Raw genomic sequence first — 20,152 nt, 5'->3', positions numbered from 1 at the left:
TGATTTTCCAAGGCCCAGGGTTGGCAACAGCCCTGTGCTCTTCAAGGAAGGCGCTCCTGGGGACGGTGCAAGATGCATGCATTCCTGGGCCTCCTCCCTGCCAGGGACAGGTGCAAGGTGTCTGCACAGCTGGACCCCCGAGAATGCACCCCAGGGGGAGGTGCAGGGTGCGTGAATCCCCTGGAGCTCATGGGGGAGTGGGCCAGCCCCGTCCAATCCCTTACCTTACTGCAACCCTTCTGCTCTGCAACCCGGGGCAGACACACGGTGTATGCACCCCTTGGGGCTCCGGGCCCGCGGGGGGAGGTGCAGAGGGAGTGCAATCTTCCAGTCAGTGAACCCCGGGGGCGGGGTGCAGGCATCCCCTGCAGCTCCGTGCACCCGGCGCGGGGGGCAGAGTAAACACATCCCTTGCAGCTCCGTGCATCCGGCAGCGGAGTACAGGGTCCATGCATCCCTTGCAGCACCGTGCACCCGGGGTGTGTGTGTGTGCAAAGTAAACACATCCCTTGCAGCTCCGTGCATCCGGCAGCGGAGTACAGGGTCCATGCATCCCTTGCAGCACCGTGCACCCGGCGGGTGTGTGTGTGTGCAAAGTAAACACATCCCTTGCAGCTCCGTGCACCCAGCAGCGGGGTGCAGGGTCCATGCATCCCTAGGACTCCGCACCCCGGCGGGCCGAGCTGGGTGCAAACATTCCCCCCCCCCCCCATCCCGGGGATGGAGAAGGGGGGGGCGGTGCCAGGCGCATGCTCCGCGCTGCCCTTTAAATCCCCCGCTGCGGGCCTGGCCGCCACCGCACGTGCTGATCCCCGCGGAGCCGCCTTCTCCTCTCCGGCGCGGGCGCTGCCATGTCCCACGAGTCGGACCCCGGCCGCCGCCGGCGCTACACGCACGACACCTTCGGTGAGCGGCGGGGGCTGCCTGGCCCGGGGCAGGGCGGCGCTGCGAGCCGGGGATGCTCCGCGAAAGGCCTGCGCCGGGGCCGGGTGTTTGGGTGCGAGCCGCGGGGAGCTCGCTGCGCCCCTAGAGCCGCCCCCGCCCCGTGCCGGGCGCCCCAAAGGGCCCCCGGCTGCAGCTAGCGCTGGGGTGGGGCAAGCACGGGGCGAGCCCGGGCTCTAAGCGGCGAGCCGCTGTCAGGTGCAGCGAGGGGGGAATCCAGCTCTCACTAGCCGGCCCCCGAGCTGGCCACTGGCCGCACCTGCTGCCTCCTATTCCCGGCACCCCCCCTCGCCGGTGTGCGTGAAAACAGGGGGGTGTGAACACCAGGGCTGCTGCAGCCCCGGCCCAAGGGGCTCTGAGGCCAAGCCAGGCTAAATCTTGGCCCCAGTGATGCCGCCCAGAGCCTCTCCTGGGCAGAGCAAGGCGGAAAACAGCTGGCCCTAGCTTTAAAAAAAATTCTCTGGCTTGTTTCTATTTGCTGGCCAGCCTCTGTAATGTATAAATAAATCACTGCGCCCTAGAAAAGTGTCTGACGCTGGGTTCATTCAGGTCCCCAATCTCTGGCACCCCTGAGGCTTTACAGACCCTGAATAATAACCTCTGAAATCCAGTGAAAAGTTCTATGAGGTGCCGATTCCCCTGCAGTGTCCTGGATGCTAGCGCGGCGTCCTGCTAGTGTAGGAGAACCGTGAACTGAGGCTGTGTTTGTGCATGGGGTGCATAAGCCTTCCTGGAATATAATATTTGGGCTAAACCGAGCGAGTGTATCTTGCTGTGTGTTTTGAGTGAAACATGTTTGCATCTGGTAGGTAGCCCACCTTCCCCCCTAAGTGTTAGGTGCAAGAGCTGGACCTAGTCCTGGAGAGCTTAGTCTATGGTCTGTCCGCGGAGTACTGCGGTTGGGGAACAACAAACAACTTGGGTGTGGTGCTTGCTGTGACCCTAGTCTAAGCAGAACTGTGTCTGTAAGAGAAATTTAAATGCTCCTCTAGTTAGGAGACTTGAGGCTGAGCGCAGAAGTATTGCCAACCCCAAACAGCCAACAATCATGGCATTGGCTTAAGAATCGTGAGATTTTTAAAAATATTTTGTAGTTATTCAATTGCCTTCTAGTTCTCTCGCCCCCTCTCTTCCTCCCCTCCCCCCAGTCTCTAGGGTGCACAAGCTCCGAATTTGCAAGCTTTTATCTGCAACCGTAAGGACCAGAAACTTTAATGAAAGCTGATCTTTTCGGGCAATAGCATGATTCCAGCAGCTGGGTCTTTAAGGAAAAAAAATCTAAAAATGGTGAGACCGTCAATAACATGGTGAGAGTTGGCAACACTGGTGGAAAAATAAGCTTCGACTCCTAAAAATTCTTTCGGTTCCATTATCTAACCCATTCACAAGTAAGCTTTAAATGTATGGCTTTATCTTGGACGTGCCCCTTCTTTGTCTGGCTAAGCTGCCCTATTGTATTAGTGCTTGAAAGAAGCGGTTATAAAGCATGAATAGCTCTGACTCAGACGACCAGATGTGTAGTCAGATTTTATTAGGCTGAAGGCAGGGGCGCCAGTAGGGCTTAGGGGGACGGGTCAGTGTTGTACAATATAGAGCTAGGCGCTGCAAAGGGCAGTCAAGCAATATTTCTGTGTGGAGAGAGATTCTGGGGACCCAGGGCAGGTTCAGACAATGCCGACTTTGGGGTCCCCTTTTTTGGCACCTAAAGGTAGGTAGATGGGGTGCATGCTGGAAAGGAGCCTGATCTGTCCTTTGACACCCCTGGAAACTGATTTTACCTAGCACCTTTCGCCAACAAACAGGGTGGGGGAAGAGGATCGATACCCTAAACATAAAGGGGAAACTGAAACGATTTGAAAGCCATACGCTGTTGGAGGTGACAGTGGGTTAAACCCGCTCCAGGCGCTGTCTCTGAAGCCCCAGGACTGTATCCGTCTAACTGGTGTAACCTTGATGGTATAATTAATTAGTTTGGTGAAGATCATGTGAAGCCACTTCCAAACCAGCCCTGTGAGCTGTGTTTTGTTATCCTGGCTGTCATCTGATTCACACTGGGACTGTGTGTTGGGTGAGAGTGTAACTTGGCTGGAAATTTTGTATTGCTTGATCGGTCCTCTGCTCGGGTGGCGGCAATAGTCGAATTTTCCCGGCCCACCCTGAAACAGATCTATCTAGGCCAAACCTACCAACGTCTGAACAAAAACAAGGGGGCTTTATAATGTCTGCGGGGGGTGGGGTGGTGGAATCTGGGACCCCTTTCCTTGCCCAAAGGTAACCTTCCGATTACCCCGTCTAGAAACAGCTAGTCCACCATTGCCTCTAACCCAGCAAAAAGAACAGGAGTACTTGTGGCACCTTAGAGACTAACAAATTTATTAGAGCATAAGCTTTCATGGGCTACCGAAGAAGTGGGCAGTAGCCCACGAAAGCTTATGCTCTAATAAATTTGTTAGTCTCTAAGGTGCCACAAGTACTCCTGTTCTTTTTGCGGATACAGACTAACACGGCTGCTACTCGCTAACCCAGCAGGAAGCAAACATTCCATGTAACACACATCCTGCCTCCCACTTGAGTTTTCCTCCTTGATGCATCTAGTGGCTGCTGTGTTAGTCCACAGAGCTGTAAAAATGGGGTGCCTTCCCCAAGGCTGCCCTAAGCAAGATGAGCCAGACAGAATGCAGCATTGGAAAAAGTCCTCAGGTGTTTGCTGTCATAGAGAAACTCCTCCATCGTCTCTTCGGATTTGGCCTTTCCTCCCGCTCTGTCCATGTGTCTCACCTTCAGCATTTCTCTCCCCACCCTGCCTGTTCCTAATAATGACACTCTGCCAGTCTGGCATCCATAACTGCTCCCTCTTAGAAGCACTGCTCCCCGATGGGGACTGGCTCTTCGCTCACTCTCCCTTTACCGTATCCATTTCAGATTTCCCCAAGGAATTTGAGCACCGGGTCGACCCTCATCGGCGAGGGTCGCTGTGTGACCGGCATTGTGCTGCCATTAACAACAATGGAGACCTTGGGGACATGCATTCGGGATCCCATCAGCACAGCATAATAACCCCCAGGATACTGCCAGGTGAGCGGAGCTGAAAGGGTCACCTGGAGTGGTGCTGGGGTTACTGCACGGAGTTGGCCTCGGGGGCAATGGGAAAGGGTTCTAGCTGGTGCCTTTCTCATTCAGTCCCTCTTGAGAGGAGAGGATGAGGTGGTTGATGCGCCGTAGCTAAGAAATGCACTGCCACAAACTGTGCAGAGAGCCCAGGGAATGCCAGGGAGACTCCAAGTGCAAAGGGGTCCGTCTGTGACCATCTTCTCCAGCTCTGGGTCACACACCAAAACCTTGTGGCACTCACCTAGCACCTTTGGTTGAAGGATCTAAGTGCTTGGCAAATACAAGTGATGCCTGCCTCTCAGGGCATGAGGAGAGGCAATCTGCCCTCTCTTAGAGGAGCAGACCTGAGGCATAGAGTGACTTCCAAGTGGATGGGAGAGCTGGGAACAGAACCCAGGAGTCCTGGGCTCATTATATGGGTGGGTCCCCTGAAATCCTACTGTGGTAGATGGGTTATATTAGCATGGTGGTGCTGAGCATAGCTTATTTGTAATAGCAAGAACTTCAGGGTTTTCTAACATCGAAGATCTTGAAATAAAACTTCTTGTTACGTATTCCTCTACTGGCAGGCTAACCTAGCACTACTGGGGGGTGGAGACTGGTCTCTGGTTGCAAAAAAACCCCAATGCTCAAATAGTGAGTGTGAGGCTGGGCCAGAGCAGACTTCAGACAAGGAGTGCTCTCATGACCTGCATCTAGCTAGGAGGAATAATGCTCTTGCCAAGGGACTATTTGCGAATGCTGTAGGTAGAACACTGTGGTATTCCCTTGATTTCAGTGAACAGGGGGAGCAACAATGAAAGGGTTAAACAGGTCTACGTCAAAAGCGGCTATTGGAGGCACAGTCTGCACCAAGAACGCTCGGCCAGGGCTGCTTTACCTCTCTTCTGCCATTCCTGTGCCCATACCGTGGGAATGCTGACCTCATTCAGGGGTGTTTAGGGTCTGCGATTTAATAATAATAATACACCTTGGGTACAACCCCCCGCAGTTCTCTCTTGGTAACTTCCCCTGCGGGGCATATTGAATTTGACAAATGCATCATCAGCTCTTTGTTGTTTCTCATATCGGCTTGGTTTAGTCCTTTTCCTTCTCTCTGGTCACAGCAGCATCTCACTAAAGCCCCAGAGGGGGACTGGGCTCCCCTGTCCCTTCTTGCTCACTCCTGAGACTGGCTGGAAGGACTGGCTATGAATCATTTCTGTTACATGTTTTCCAAGCTACTTGTGACTTTTGGGAACGTGGCTGTGTTGAACTGTTTGTCATGGTGGGGGGTCCTTAAACGTCACCATAGCAGGGAACCGCCTGTCCAAGAGAGATGGGGCTCAGGGACCGCCTCTCCTGCTAGTTTCAGTGACAACTCTAGCAATTCATAGGAAAAGTGCTTTATGGGATCAAATTGGGGGGCCTGGAATATCTCCATCCAAGAATATTAAAGGAACCGGCACATGAAATTGCAGGGTTAGGGGCCTACCACAGGAGAGGATGGGTGGGTTTCTGTGGCCTGTACTGAGCAGGTGAAACTAGATGATCCTGATGCTCCTTTCTGGCCTTAAAGTCTGTGAGGAATGGCTCTTTCATCATCTCTTATCCAATTTAGCTGTGGGCGCCAGCACCTGGTGGGCCGCCAGCTCTCCACGCACCCCCAGCAAGCGCTCTGGGTTGTGTGATGTACAGCAGGGCACAGCGTGGGGAACCACTGGTTTGGAAGAACAGCGTTGCGTGGTTTGAGTGTCTACCACACATGGCACTGCTTCTACTCCCTGATTGAAGTAGTAGACGTGGTAAACGTCTTAAACAGGTGGATAGAATACACCGTACTTGGTAGGATGCCTTTTTTGGACTATCATGATGTGCTGAGACTGGTGGGTTAGAATCACCCATCCAAATACCCATCAGCCGTCTTCCCGGGGTGACTGGCTGACTAATTTGACCCTTCAAGTAGCAGCAGACTGATGCTGGCACATTCTTCTTGCTGAGACTGGCAAATTTATTTTGTCTTAGTGTTTTGTGTCTGTACAGCATGTGGTAGAATGGGGTCCTGGCCATGGCTCCAAAGGTACTATGGTAATACAAATAAATAATATTGTACCAGCTCTGAGCTCCCTACAGGACAGACATGCCTGATCTCTGCAGGATCCTTACAGGACAGCTCTACGCTGGCTGGGGCTGCTGTGTGTCTAAATCTTGTGCTTCTCCTCGCTGATCTCTTGCGCAGTGATCTCGACCCCCGCCTGCTGCCAGCACCTCTCTGACGAGGTGCAAATTTGTGACGGCTGCCTGGTGAAAACCACCATCACGGCAGAGAACGAGGTGGAAGCCAACAAACTCTCCAACAACTACAAGGTTTGTTCTGTGTCGTTTTTCCCCCCCCCCTCCCTTTGGGGTCATGCGTTGGTGGCTGAAAGACAGAATCTCCATGAGTGCCGCAACCTCTCTGCTGGCACATATGCTCTCAAGCTAGGCACAGAAAGTGCTTCTCTGTTCTCCGCTGTGGCTACTGGGCTCTGTCCTTCGCTCAGTGCAGTTGTTCCTTACAGAAGTGTGGCCACTGTGTCAGCTGCTTCTGTGAGGGGCCTAGTCTGTAAAAACCCACTCCTGCAACGAGGCTCTAGCACTGGGGTTGGTTATCTTACTCTGGTGTCTGAGAGGAAGGGTGGCTCAGTGATTAGAGCACTAGCCTAGGCCTTGAGACCTGGTATCAATTCCCTGCTCTGCTACAGACTTCTTGTGACATTGGGCAAGTCACTTACCCTTTGTGCCTTAGTTCCCCATCTGCTGGAATTATTCATAATTGAAATTAATATGGGAAAGCGCCAAACACAATGTAACCATAAATTTCTTTATTAAATCCAAAGGCCAAATGGTATGTTCTGCAGGTGCTCTAAAAAGCCTAATTATTAAGCAACTTACTACATCCAGACAGTAACAAAACATATTTAGAAGCACTTGATCAAGAGATTGACGAATGGGCTAAAACCAGGGTTGTTCTGACCCATATTGGTTGGCTCCAGTGTGGTCAGGCAGGTATTAGCAATGAACCCTTTGAGTTTACTTTTTGTATATCCTTTAACAAACAAGTGATGTCATTGCCAATGACTCACTTCAGCTAAAAACCAATCTGAGACCGTTCACTCTGATTTCCAGTCTTAATCCAGATAAGATTTACAACCTCCATTCCTCCCAAGGTCTTTCCTCCCCTCCTTCTTGCTGTTCACCAGTTTTCCCATTGCACCTGGAGTCACATCGGCTTTAACACTGGTGTGTGGGTTGGGGGAGGGCCATGTTGGCTCATTTTAAGACCGATTCTCTTGGTTTGATTTTAAATCATTTGCAGTTAACCCTATCCGTCAGAGGCCTTTTTAGAAACCTCCCCTTATCTTATTAGTTATTCTTTGAGCCAGACATCCACCCTACTTCATTCTTTCTGGCTTTATAACTATTATCAAAGCCTTCCTGCGTCTTGCTAGTCAGGGCCTTTCTTTACAACACACACGTTTCCTTGACCAAACTCAAGCTAACTTTAATTCTCTAATTTTAAACTTCTCATTCCCCATCTGTGAAATGGGGATAACAGCACTGCCTCATCGGGGTGATCTGATGGTTCTAAACCTCTGCTCCCCTTACGCCCATGCTGCTGATCTCACAGTGACTCCCAGGGGCCCATCTGGCTGCTCTGAGGCTGAAAACTGGCCTCCTGCCTGAGTGTCTCTCCTAAATGTTTCTTCTACTGTTAGTGGCCATGACCTGCATGTTGGGCCTGCTGCGTTGCTAAATACCTTTTCTGACTCGCATCACCTGCCTCTCTCCCATAGATCACGTGTTGCAATTATTACTATGATGATGATTTATGGAGGGTATCGCTGCAACACCGATTTAACCATATTTTCTTTGTTCAATCCAAAGGCCGAAAGCTGTTCATACAGTTTAAATGTGCCTAACTAATAAGCAATTCACTACATGCAACTAGATTAAATGCTTCTGTTGCAAGATACTTACAAATGGGCTAACACCAGGAGTGCTTAGAAACATTTGGCTTCCACTTGGTCAGGTGGGTATTTAGCGATGAACCCTTTTTAAGAGTTTACTTTTCTGTACCTGTTAACAAACAAGTGATGTCATTGCCAATTCTTGGGCCTTAGCTAAAGCAAGATGAAGGCATTTCTTATTTGGTCAATTTACTGAACCAGGTACCCAATTAACCATGTTTTAATTCGGTTACCTTAGCCTGAACCTTAAATAAGAGAACTGATTTTTCTAAGGGTCACGACAAGTGTAACACACCTCTTCTTTCTCATGACCTCGTCCATTTTGGTCACATGCTTTGGGCCTGTTGCTTATGCCAATATCCCACCTCAATTTAAAACCATAGTTCACTCACATCTAACATGGTCCTATATTCCTACATTGTGCCTGGCATGTTGAGGGCTCTCAAAAGCAACATGCGGCACCAGTCACCTTGTACGTGGAAACTGAAGTTGGAGGCATGTTCTCCTCTTCAGCCATGGGTTGGACAAGTCAATCAGCCCACGAGCTGCACAGGACAATAGCTTCTCCAGATAATCAATAACTAAATTCACTTGTCTAGATCAAGGTTTTAGCTGCCCCAGGCTAATGGACGGTAGGAGCATGCTAACTGAGAGAAGACCTAGGGGAGCAAAGACGCCCTTTGTGGGGTTAGGCGCTTGCTGGTGCCTGGCAGTGACGGGGAAACCTTCATACCCTGTGGGAAGCCAAAGGGGTGAGGCAGAGGCCAACCGGCCAAAGGAAGAGTTTATTGTCCTGCTCTGACCTCCACCCCATCTGCATCTTTGCTTATAGACTAAGAGCAAAGAAGGTCACTTGGTGCGCAAAAGCAAGGACCTTCTGTGCAGGGACTCATGTAACCAGTCACCACTCTGTCTGAGCATGCTGGAGAGTGCGGACTCTGGGAGAAAATTTGGGGGCTTGAGATGCATGCAAAGGTGATCTCCCTCACAGTGGTGTATATGGGGGCCACTCTCTTCCTTCCCAGGCTCGACAGCAATGGTGCTTTGCCTTCCCGGGTGCAGAGAAAAGCCACCCATTGGCCAATAAATTACAAAACCATCCTGGATCTGGGAATGGCTCAGCTTCTCCCAACCCTGCACTGATCACACAATTCTCTCCCCCAGGGGGAAAGAACAAACCACCTGGGACACACTAGTCATGTTCAGTGGCCTGCTGGTAGCTGCTTGGATGCTGTGGTGGGGCGTGGGGGTGTATGAACCTACGCAGAATACAACAGAAGGGTAGATGCCCTAGGTGTGGCAAAGGTTAGGACTGTCAGAGCAAAACACTACTTTCTCCTCCCATCCCCCACATCTTGATGAATGACGGAGCTCTGATCAGAGCCTTCACTTTGTGCAAATTGATGGCCCTTCCATTGGGGAAGCAGCGATCGCATGATAAAACCTTCTGACTTGCGTTAAATTGCAGAACGGGCGAGTCATGCGCCTGAAAACCAACCATTGTTCGTTCTGTAAAATCGTAATTTTCTCACCCCCTTTGCTCGTTAATCTGGATTGATTTCAGTTGAACATAATCTGGAGGACCTCAGCAAAGTAGCCCTGACTGCTGATCCCTGGGTGGGTCTAGAGCTGCTGACGCTGCCTCTGCACTGAATGGGCAAGGTTCATCTGGGATGGTAGCTAGCTGGGAATGGCGAATAGGTGTTTCATCAAAAAGCCGTGAGTGAAGAATCTGCTGCATGCTCCATAGCAACCAGTCACCAGCTCCAGACTGGATGGGAACAAATCAACACCAGCTCCAGACTGGATGGGCGGGCACTCCAAAGGCTTGTTCTGGGCACTCTGTACTTCAGATGGGTGACAATGCTCTGGCCTCAGTCTTCTAATGTTGGTGGTGCCAAAGTGTTACTGAAAGGAGCTGGCTTCTGAGACGCCGTCACCTCACACAGTTCTCGCTTCATACAGAAGCGTTGTTTATAAAACAACAAATGGGGCATGCTTTGTTTATAAAATAATACACCTGAATAAATGGGGCGTGCTTAGGGCAGGTCTGCAGTTGCCACAGTGCAGCATTTTATATCGCTGAAGATGTTACTGCACCAACTGGAGAACCTCTCCCATTGACGTAGGTCAGGAGCGGGCAAACTTTTTGGCCTGAGGGCCCCATCGGGTTTCCAAAATTGTATGGAGGGCCGGTTAGGGGTTGGGGGCCGGGCCACAGCCTTCCCTATCTGACCCCCCCTTGCTTCTCACCCCCTGACAGACCCCCTGCAACTCCTGTCCCATCCACCACTCCCTGTCCCCTGACCGCACCCAGACCCCCATCGCCTCATCCAACCCCTCCTCTGGGACCCCTGCCCCATCCAACCATCCCTTCTCCCTGTCCCCTGACTGCCCCAACCCCTGACCACCCCCTAGAACTCCTCTGCCCTCTATCCAACCACCCCTGCTCCCTGCCCCCTTACCACGCTGCCTGGAGCACTGGTGGCTGGCGGCGCTACAGCTACGCCGCCCAGAGCACCAGGTCAGGTCACGGCTCAGCAGCTGCGCTGCCCGGCCGCCCAGAGCATTGCACCAGCGGCACAGTTAGCTGAGGCTGCAGGGGAGGGGGGACAGGAGGAGAGGAGCTGGGGGGCCAGCCTCCTGGGCCAGGAGCTCAGGGGCTGGGCAGGAGGGTCCCGCAGGCTGTAGTTTGCCCACCTCTGACGTAGGTCCTCCACCCCTTCTTTCCCTCCTGCCCCCGAGTGCTGGTAGCTATGTCAACGGGAGACGCTCTCCCAGCGCCAGAACGCTATCTACACCCGGTGTAAGGCCGATTATAACTGTCTCTCTCCAGGGTGTGGATTTTTCACACCCCTGAATGATGGCGTTATACTTGTGTACGTTGGTAACGTAGGCCCGGCCTTACACCATCCATTACTCCCCCATCAGCATATGTTGGCTACAAGCACATTATTAGATGGGTGTAAGCAACATCATGTTCAATTTCCATTGGGTTTATAAAGTCTGACCCAAAGCTAAGGACCTGTAGGCAACTGAATGTCACTTTGTAGTCCGTTTGCTACTGGGGAGCAAAAACTACTGAAGATCTGGGTGTTCTCACTTGCCTTTGTCCCCCTTTTAGTTGAGGGGGTCAAGGTCTTGTGTCCTGATGGCTGTAGATGTGGATGTAACGACAGCTGGAAGGAGGTTGGGGGTGCATGAAGTTTAGAAGTGGGAAATGCATGTAACCTGTGTCTAATACCAGCAGCTGGGAGACAGCACCAATGTTCCCTGCATGAGGTTCTTTTCTGACCCCGAGTTACCTTCGTGCCCGAGCACCTCACTGCGTAGCTTATCCTCACAATGCCCCATGAGGTAGGGCAGGGCTCTTGTCCCCCATCTCTCAGATGAGAACTGAGGTACAGAGTAAAGGTCATGCCCAAGATCACGCAGGGAGTCTGTGGCGAAGCAGGGAATTAAACCCGGGTCTCAAGTCCTAGGCTCGTGCTCTAGCCACTAGGCCATCCTTCTGCTGTGCTGTAGGGAACTTTGAAATTCCCTCCGATTCTAAAACGTCTCGCTGCCTTCGCTTACCAAAAGACAGCACAGGTAACGCAGGCCACGGAGTCCAAATTGGAACTGGCCAAATTTTCTGTAGGGGAAAATCTTTTTTTTTTTTTTTACCCTCCCCCCGCCCTTCTCCAGGGAATTCTGGGGTCTGGATTTTTACACACACACACACACACACACACACACACACACACACACACACCTTATGTAACAGGAAGGCTAAATGCCTTTCGGTACATCTACATTGCAAAGAAAACCCCCCGGCACTGAGTCTGAGCCCAGCTCGATTGACTTGGGCTCAGACTCTCTTCCCTTCGCCTGGAACATCTGCACTGTTTGTAATCCCACAGCCCAAGCCCCACAAGTCTGGGTCAGTGGACCCAGGCTCTTTGCAGTGTAGAGATTCCCTGTCTGTCCTCGTTAGCGAGGATTAACTGGCTCTGGTATTCACTGTTGATGTTGTGTGTTGACCACACACAAGATCTTTCACTGCCTTTCTCATCCAGGCTGGGCAGTAAAGAAGTTGACTGAGGTTTCTGGGGTGCCATCAGGTGTGTGAGCAGAGGGGAGTTGTCCCTACTAGATTGGTGGCTGGTCTCAGTCTGCTAGTCCCAGACAACTTTATCCTGATGTTTGGTTGCCCTCATGGAAATGAGACCCCAGCCAGAAGTCCGTCCCCAGCTCTGTATCCTGATCTCTGGAGTCAGCCTGGCATTCCGGCTCCCCAGTCAGTCCGAGTAGCACCAGCTGTATGCTCCTGTATGATCTCCTCCTAGGGAGCAGAGGAGACTAACTACTGTCTCAGGTCACTCTAAACCTCCTGTGGATTAGCAACCACAATCCTAATGTGGGGCAGCCACTGCCTCTTGCCCTCAGTATATCTGCCCATAGCACATTTGTTATGGCTGCAATGTAATAGCAAGTTTCACTGTCACGTGACTGTACACATCCCATGTGTGCTGAGCTTGGGCGGGGGCTGATCAGACACAATAACATGGTCTCCAGTGGGGGGTGGGGAATAACCTCCTACCAACCGAAGAGCACCTTCTAAAATTCCCTATTGGTAGCTTCCTTGTGAAATCACCTGCAGCACTTCTGACTAGCTGGAAGGAGTGGAACGTGCTCTCTGGAACGGCAGCACCGGACAGGTGCCGTCGCCTGGGGTCTGACTTATTTGTGTCTCTCTGCTTCGCAGTTTGGGTTTAAGAAATGGAAGAGCCACGTGACAGCCAGGCCCTGGGAAGACCGGTCGGAAATCGTGAAAGAGCTCTACTCCGATCTGAACGTCGTGAAAAGCCCCATAGGTAGGAAATGATGCCCTGCCTGCCCTCCCCCTTTCTGGTAAGGGCATCTCTAAATCCCCCCCCAGCAGCTAGCAGTTCTGAGAGTTCTGTTTTGATTCTATTTATCTGCAAGGCCAGTGCGGGGCGTCTGGAATCCATCAACCCTCTAACTGGTCAGCACATCTGGTAGGTGATAGTAGCAAACTCCTGTAGACTGACCCGGCCCTCATGTTTAAAGTGCCACCGAGTGGGGGCTGCTGCTTCCAAATCCAGGCCTCTGTGCGTACCCTCCTTAAAACCACCTCCCGCCAAAGGGAAGCACTTGATTGCCCTCAGCAGAAGGCAGTGGTGGCCATCATGTCGGCATTCATAACGTAACATACGCCAGGCCTGCCCACAAGACCAGCAGCAGGGTGACCGCTGCCCTGTAACTCTGACAGACTCTTGCTCTCTGATGAAGGATGGTGTCCTGGGCCCCCAAAGGAAATGAGGCATGTCTGTGGCTCTCGTAGCAAGTAGAAATGGCACCTCCAAGGACTTACAGACAGCAGCAGAATGTTTGTACTAAACACGGTGGGATTTTTTCCCCCCACATTCTTCTCTGCCTTGTACGAGCCATTAGTTAACTAATCCGCTAATGTGCCGCATTCCCACTGCTTACGTGACTGCTTCCCTGACTGGGCAATGTAACTTTAGGGGAGTGTTTGCCCATGTCTTGGAAATAGAGGGCATGCTGCCCTTTGGGCTTAGAGTGTTCCTTTAAGGCCCTCACTCCCAGCCTTTAGCTGTCTGCATCTGGCTCTGAGCTGAGCAGTGCAGGTCTGCTCCTGGGTCATATGGATCCCACTGCTTGGAGTAACAGGGTAAGAGCTTTTCACTTCAGCTAACAGCGCAGCGTGTGCCTGTGAACACCTACCCAGCCAGAGCATTGGCTCAAGTCCGGGACCCAAGTTCCTCCTGGTGGCTAAGAACATAAGAACGGCCACACTGGGTCACACCAGTGGTTCATCTAGCCCGACATCCTGTCTTCTGACAGTGGCCAGATGCTTTAGAGGGCACGAACAGAATTGATCAAGTAATCGATCCCCTATCATCCAGTCCCAGAATCCGGCAGTCAGAGGCTTGGGGCACCCAGAGCATGGGGTTGTATCCCTGACCATCTTGCTAAAAGCCATTGAAGGACCTTTTTCTCCAGGAACTTCTCATTCTTTTTAACCCAATTACACTTTTGGCCTTCACAACATCTCCTGGCAACAAGTTCCACGGGTTAACGGTGCATTGTGTGGAGAAGTACTTTCTTGTGTTTGGTTTTAAAGCTGCTGCCTATTAATTTCATTGGGTGACCCCTGGTTCTTGTGTTAAACAAAGGGGTAACTAACACTTACTTTCTCCATCTCATTCATGATTTTATAGACCTCAATCATCTCCCCTTCGTCATCTCTTCCAAGCTGAACAGTCCCGGTCTTTTTAATCTCTCCTCACAGGGAAGCTGTTCCATACCCCTACTCATTTTTTGTTGCCCTTTTCTGTACCATTTGCGTTTCTAATACAGCTTTTTTTTGAGATGGGGTGACCAGAACCGCACACCATCTTCAAGGTGTGGGCAAAGCATGGATTTATATAGAGGTGTTCTGATATTTTCTGTCTTACCTTTCCTAATGGTTCCTAACATTCTGTTAGCTTTTTTTTGACCGCCGCTGCACATTGAATGGGTGTTTTCAGAGAACTCTCCACAAGGACTCTAAGATCTTTCTTGAGTGGTAACAGCTAATTTAGACCCCATTTCAGATGTATATTTGGGATTGTTTTCCAATATGCATTACTTTGCATTTATCAACAGTGAATTTCATGTGCCATTTTGTTGCCCAGTCACCTAGATTTTGTGAGATCCCTCTGTAACTCTTCATTAGCTATCCTTTAGTCATCTGGTACAGAGGCAGATTTAAGTGATAGGTTTCATACCACAGTTAGTAGTTCTGTAGTTTCATATTGGAGTTTCTTCAGAACTCTTAAGTGAATCCCATCTGGTCCTGGTGACTTCTTGTTTAATTTATCAGTTTGTTCCAAGACCACTCTGAGGAACTGTCCCAGATTGAAGTGATCGAGAGATTAGTCACCTAAAAAGATTGGCTCGGGTGTGGGAATCTCCCTCACATCCTCTGCAGTAAAGACTGATGCAAAGAATTCCTTTCGTTTCTCCGCAATGGCCTGGTCTTCCTTGAGTGCTCCTTTAGCACTTCCACTGTTGAGTGGCCCCACTGATTGTCTGGCAGGCTTCCTGCTTCTGATGTAATTAATTTTTTTTTCTGTTAGTCTTTTGCTAGTTGCTCTTCAACTTTTTTTTTTTAACCTGCCTAATTATACTTGATTTGCCAGAATTTGTGGTCCTTTCCATTTTCCACAGTAGGGTTTGACTTCCAGTTTTTAAAGGATGCCTTTTTGCCTCTGTTTAGCCATGGTGGCATTTCTTGGCCTTCTGACTGTTTGTTAATTTGGGGTATACGTTTAATTTGATCCTTTCTCATGGTGGTTTTTTAAAAGTGTCCATGTAACTTGCAGGCATTTCCCTCTGGTGACTGTTCTCTTTAATTTCGTGTAACGAGCGTCGTCACTCATGTGGTTCCCGTTTTCTGAAGTCAAACAGTGAGCTGGGAATGAGCCTGGTCTCAGTCCCGCTCCTAGTGAATAAGAATCCCCAAAACTGGTGCTACTTGGCAGTCTCAGCAGAGAAGCCAAGAACGGAATGGGCAGATGGCCACCTCTCCTGTCCTAGTGGAGTTCCCTCTGGGTCGGGGTTGAAGACAGTGGAAGGGATTGTGGGGGAGGTGGTGGTGCTACCCATGCTGTACCTTGGAGCTCAGAAGAACTCCCTGGGGGCTTACTAGCCTGGAGCTAAGCTCCTTGGCCAGAGGAGGATACAAAAATGGTAAGAGGGCAGCAGAGATCTGCAGAAATAGAGGTCACCGACCGGGAGAGACCCCTCTTTCTTCCCCACAAAAGTCCCCCAGCTACAGAGAAAGAGGGGTGCTATTGGTGCATCCTAATCAGGGGCTTTTTCCCCCCTCGTTGCCTGTGGCTATCAGGTGTCTGAAATACAAAGCCTGCCTGCTTTCAACCTGTGGAACTCATTGCCAGGAGATGTGGTGAAGGCCAAAACTGTAACAGGGTTCGAAAAATTTGGTAAGTCCCTGGAGGATAGGTCCAGCAATGGCTATTAGCCAAGATGGTCAGGGATGGAACCCCATGCTCAGTGTCCCTAGCCTCTGTTTGCCAGAAGCTGGGAGTAGATGACAGCATGGATCACGCAATTGCCTGTTCTGTTCCTTTTCTCTGAAGCATCTGGCATTGGCCACTAGGAGAAGACAGGATCCTGGGCAAGATGCACCATTGGTCTGATCCAGCATGGTCGTTCTTATGCTGGAAGAGAGCTCTTCCTCTCGTCCCAGCTACCCTAACTTCCCCTCTCAGCCTTGGGGTGAGGGTGGGGAAGAATCCTCCTTACTCATGAACCGCTTCAGCCACTGTCTGCCTCCCACCTCTTCTCAGTCACAGAGTGAAATCCACACAACTCTTCCGCTGCTGCCTTAAGGGCTCTGGAATAGCAGCAGTCAAACAGACCCGAGTCCAGTTAATGTCCTGCAGCTGCTTGGGCAAAGCTGAGCTGAGCAGCAGCCGAGGTACCAGAGAAGTCTGTCTGCAGACTCTGGAAAACTGCACAGCATCACATCACAGTTGCAGGCTTTTAGCTTTGTAGATACAAGAGTGGGAACATCCAAAAGGGGGTGCTTAAATTCTGCAGCGTGGGGGCTTAGCCGCCTCATCTGCCAGGCAGTGTTCCTCACTTGCTTGTGGGGAGGGAGTGATGGAATTCCCAAGTCCAGCTGTACACATTTAGCGGATAAGCAGGACTTCAGTCTCTAGGGCTACTAATCCAGCTCCTTTCACCAGGACAAAATTCTGGGTATTAGACTTGATGACTCCGAAACCAACTGGGCCAGCCTTCAGATGGGCTCCTCAGAATTTACCCCTTAGTTTCTCCATAGGTCACTCCCTCAATCCTTATATCTTCTCTTTGCCAGGTTCCACAGTCACATGTGGGAACATCCTCTACCTGCTGCTGTTTGGATGGTGGCTGTCCCTCCTCTATCTCCTGGTTTCTGCCCTGATGTTCCTCACAGTACTGGGAGCTCCATACGGTGCGTTCTGCAGAGACTCTTGAACTGTGAGGTGTATTATCATAGGCCTAGAAGCCAGGGCCCATTGTGCACCGGACACACACGATGCGATCCCTGCCAGTGATCTGTGCTAGCCGTTTCATTTCTTAGACCCAGCTCGGTTCTCATGGAACACTGGGTTACAATAAACCGCGTGTTTCTTTAATAACGTATTGCCGCAGTGCTTAGGAGCTGTGGTTATAGACCCTGTTGTGCTAGCTGCTGTAGAAACACAACGAAAATGGAATTCTTCCCACGCCTTAGAGCGTTCGATCACATCTGTGGGAGGAAAACAAGAGCAACACCAGGTATAGGGAGGCAACGTAAGACATCCAATAACTTCGATTCCAGGTGATTGAGAACTTGCAGCCCTTTAGTACCGTATATACTCATTCAGAAGCCGAACTTCTTTAGTAAAAAAGGGAAGCACCAGAGAAAGGGGTCGGCTTATGGACGGTTATAGAGAGGGAGAGGTGGGACACAGCCCCTCCCCCCGACAGAGGGAGCAAGGAGAGGTAGACCAGCCAGAAGAGGCAGGGTCAGAGTCTCTCTCCGCTTCTGGCCACACTGCTCTCTTTCTCTCCCCCACCCCACCCCCAGCCGCTCGGCCCTGCCCCCCAGAGCAGGCTGTGGCTGCGCCACCGGAGCACACCGCGACCGTGCCGCCTGGCCCAGCCCGCTGGAACATGCTGCGGCCGCACCGCCCGGTCTGGCCTGCCGGAGCAGCTCCAGCTAGCCGGAGACATCTGCCTTGTCCCTCCTCAGATAAGGTGGGAAGGGATGGGATAGGGAGAGTGTGAGGGTCCCAGGCTAGGGGTGAGGCCATGTGGGGGGGTAGTCACAGGGGTTACTCCCCTGACCTCCCAGCTTCTCCCTCCCCCCCTCTTAAAATTTCCCCACCAGTTGCTGTCCTGGCCAGTCAGGGCAAGCAGCTGGCATGCCGGGACACTTTGTTTACTTAGGTTTACCTCCATGCCTGCGGATAAACCATCTCGGCCCCCCGGCGGCTTATCCTGATAGCCTGGGAGCCAAAGTTTGCTGAGCCCTGAATTATGGGGTCGGCTTATGAACGGGTTATAAAAAAATTGCTATTTTTACTTATCCATCTTGGGGAGGGTCAGTTTATAAACGAACCGGCTTATGATCGAGTATATACGGTAATTAACCATGGGGACAGATTTGTTGGGGATGTGGTAAATTCTCTATCACTTAGTCTTTAACTCATTACTGAGTCTCTGTCTAAAAGAGACACTTGAATTCAAGGACAAGTTCCTGGGTTTGATGCAGAAATTACACCTCTACCTCAATATAACGCTGTCCTCGGGAGCCAAAAAATCTTACCTCGTTATAGGTGAAACCGCGTTATATCGAACTTGCTTTGATCCGCCAGAGTGTGCAGCCCTGCCCCCCTCAGAGTGCAGCTTTACCACATTATATCCGAATTTGTTATATTGGGGTAGAGGTGTATTGGATAAAATCTGGTCTGCGTTGTGCAGCAGGTCAGACTAGTTGATCTAATGGCCGGCCGGCCGGCCTGAACCTTGTATTGGTGAAATTTCCTACGTTAAGGTACGCAGCTGCCTAAAAGCAGAAATGTAAAGTTCCCTCTAATTCTTCAGGCAATGAGCACAACTTCCAAGATTCATCCCTCTCAAATGATAAGTAGGCAGAAAAAGAACTTGCTGTGAAACTCTTACCTAAAACATCCAGGGGACAAATCTCACTACCCTGCTGCAGTGAGACCACTCTCCCCCAAAGCCTGCTTCCCAAACCTGCCTCCAGACCCCTATCTTCTCTTCGTGGATGTGTGAGAAGTTGTATGTCACCACTTGAACGCAAGGACTCCTGGGTTCTACTCCGACAGCTGTGATCACACTTTCCTTGTGGCATGAAGTCAAATCACTGAACCCTGCTCATCTTCTCCCTCCGTAAAATGGTGTTTCCTCTCTTCTGGGGTGGCTAGCTTTAATCGGTCACTGTGTGGATGAAAAGGCCAAGGGCCACCATCCACTGGGACTTCACTTACTATTCTCAAGGGCCCCGGAAAGGATTAGGCAGCCTAGTGCAACAAGGGAGGGCAGTAGAAGGGATGGGATGGGCTTCCTGGGTAATTCTTCGTTTCCATTGGATGCCTGGTCTCCTTTTCCCTTCCTGGTGGGTAGTAGGACCCCCTGACCTAAAGGCTGTTGGTGGCCCTGTGTCAGGAGCCCCAGGGTGAACTGTTGGGGGAAGGAGTCGGTGTTTCCTGACAAAAGACCTGAAGGATGCTCTGCCCCCATTTGAGCTCTGCAGCTATCGCAGGGAGTTTGCTTCTGGTGCAAGAATCCTGTTTCTTGGACCCTGTCCGTCTTGCCTCGCCTCTCCCCAGAAACAGCCAGGCTAAAGTGCATGAGCGCTTCATAGCTAGTCGTGAGCGTCCTTCCACCCGCACTCATCATGGTGACTGAGGGCAGGTCACCTTCCCTTCCACCTGGGCAAATCCCATCCCCCAGGACAGCCTCCGTAATCCCCCTCCGCTGCCTCTGGCTCAGAGGGAGCGCCTGGCCAGCCAAGGGGAAACGTCCCAGCTCCGGGGGTGACTGCCGTCTCCTTTCTCCCCACAGGGAAGCTGTGCTGGGACCTCGCTGGGTATTTTCTCTGGCCATTTGGAAAAGTGATTCAGAAGGTAGAGGGGCGCGGCGGGGTGGAAAATGAGCAACCTGCTTCCTGTCGCTGCCCAGTTCTGAACTGGGGATCCCCAGCCAACTGGCTGACAAAACTGCAGGAGCATAGACTCTTCCCTGCCCCCTCCCTCTCCAGGGGAAGCTGGCTTGCTTGCCCAGTACATCCTGGCCAGAAAAGGGGCCAATATTGGGAATGATCCCCTGCCTAGGTACCTAATGCAGCTCGGGGCATCTGTTAACAGGGTAGCAATGATAGCGTGCTCCATGCTGGGTCAGGGCCCTGCCTTAGAGGCAGCAATCCAGTGACCTGCAGAGAACGACTGTAAAACGGCAAAGGGAGCTGGAGCAGGCCCTGAGCCTCGGCCTCCAGTACCAGCCTCTGCAGAAGTGAAAGCCGC

At 51.4% G+C, this 20,152-nt stretch overlaps 1 protein-coding gene across 1 annotated transcript in view; it reads left to right on the top strand.

Annotated features, from left to right (window-relative positions):
- The first annotated feature begins 773 nt into the window (after positions 1–773).
- LOC117874094 (putative cation exchanger C521.04c) overlaps positions 774–20,152 on the top strand; it is a 39,581-nt gene continuing 20,202 nt past the window's right edge. The window contains exons 1-6 of the mRNA XM_034763907.1: positions 774–906; positions 3,865–4,017; positions 6,272–6,399; positions 12,790–12,898; positions 16,957–17,073; positions 19,695–19,756. Of these exons, the coding sequence (XP_034619798.1) occupies positions 852–906; positions 3,865–4,017; positions 6,272–6,399; positions 12,790–12,898; positions 16,957–17,073; positions 19,695–19,756 (624 nt within the window). The 5' untranslated portion in view covers positions 774–851. The remainder of the gene's footprint in view (positions 907–3,864; positions 4,018–6,271; positions 6,400–12,789; positions 12,899–16,956; positions 17,074–19,694; positions 19,757–20,152) is intronic.

Source organism: Trachemys scripta, chromosome 1 (genome assembly GCF_013100865.1).
Source record: "Trachemys scripta elegans isolate TJP31775 chromosome 1, CAS_Tse_1.0, whole genome shotgun sequence".
NCBI classification, from domain to species: Eukaryota; Metazoa; Chordata; order Testudines; family Emydidae; genus Trachemys; species Trachemys scripta.
The sequence above is the reverse complement of the archived record's forward strand: the minus strand, read 5'-3'. Positions and strand labels throughout refer to the sequence as shown.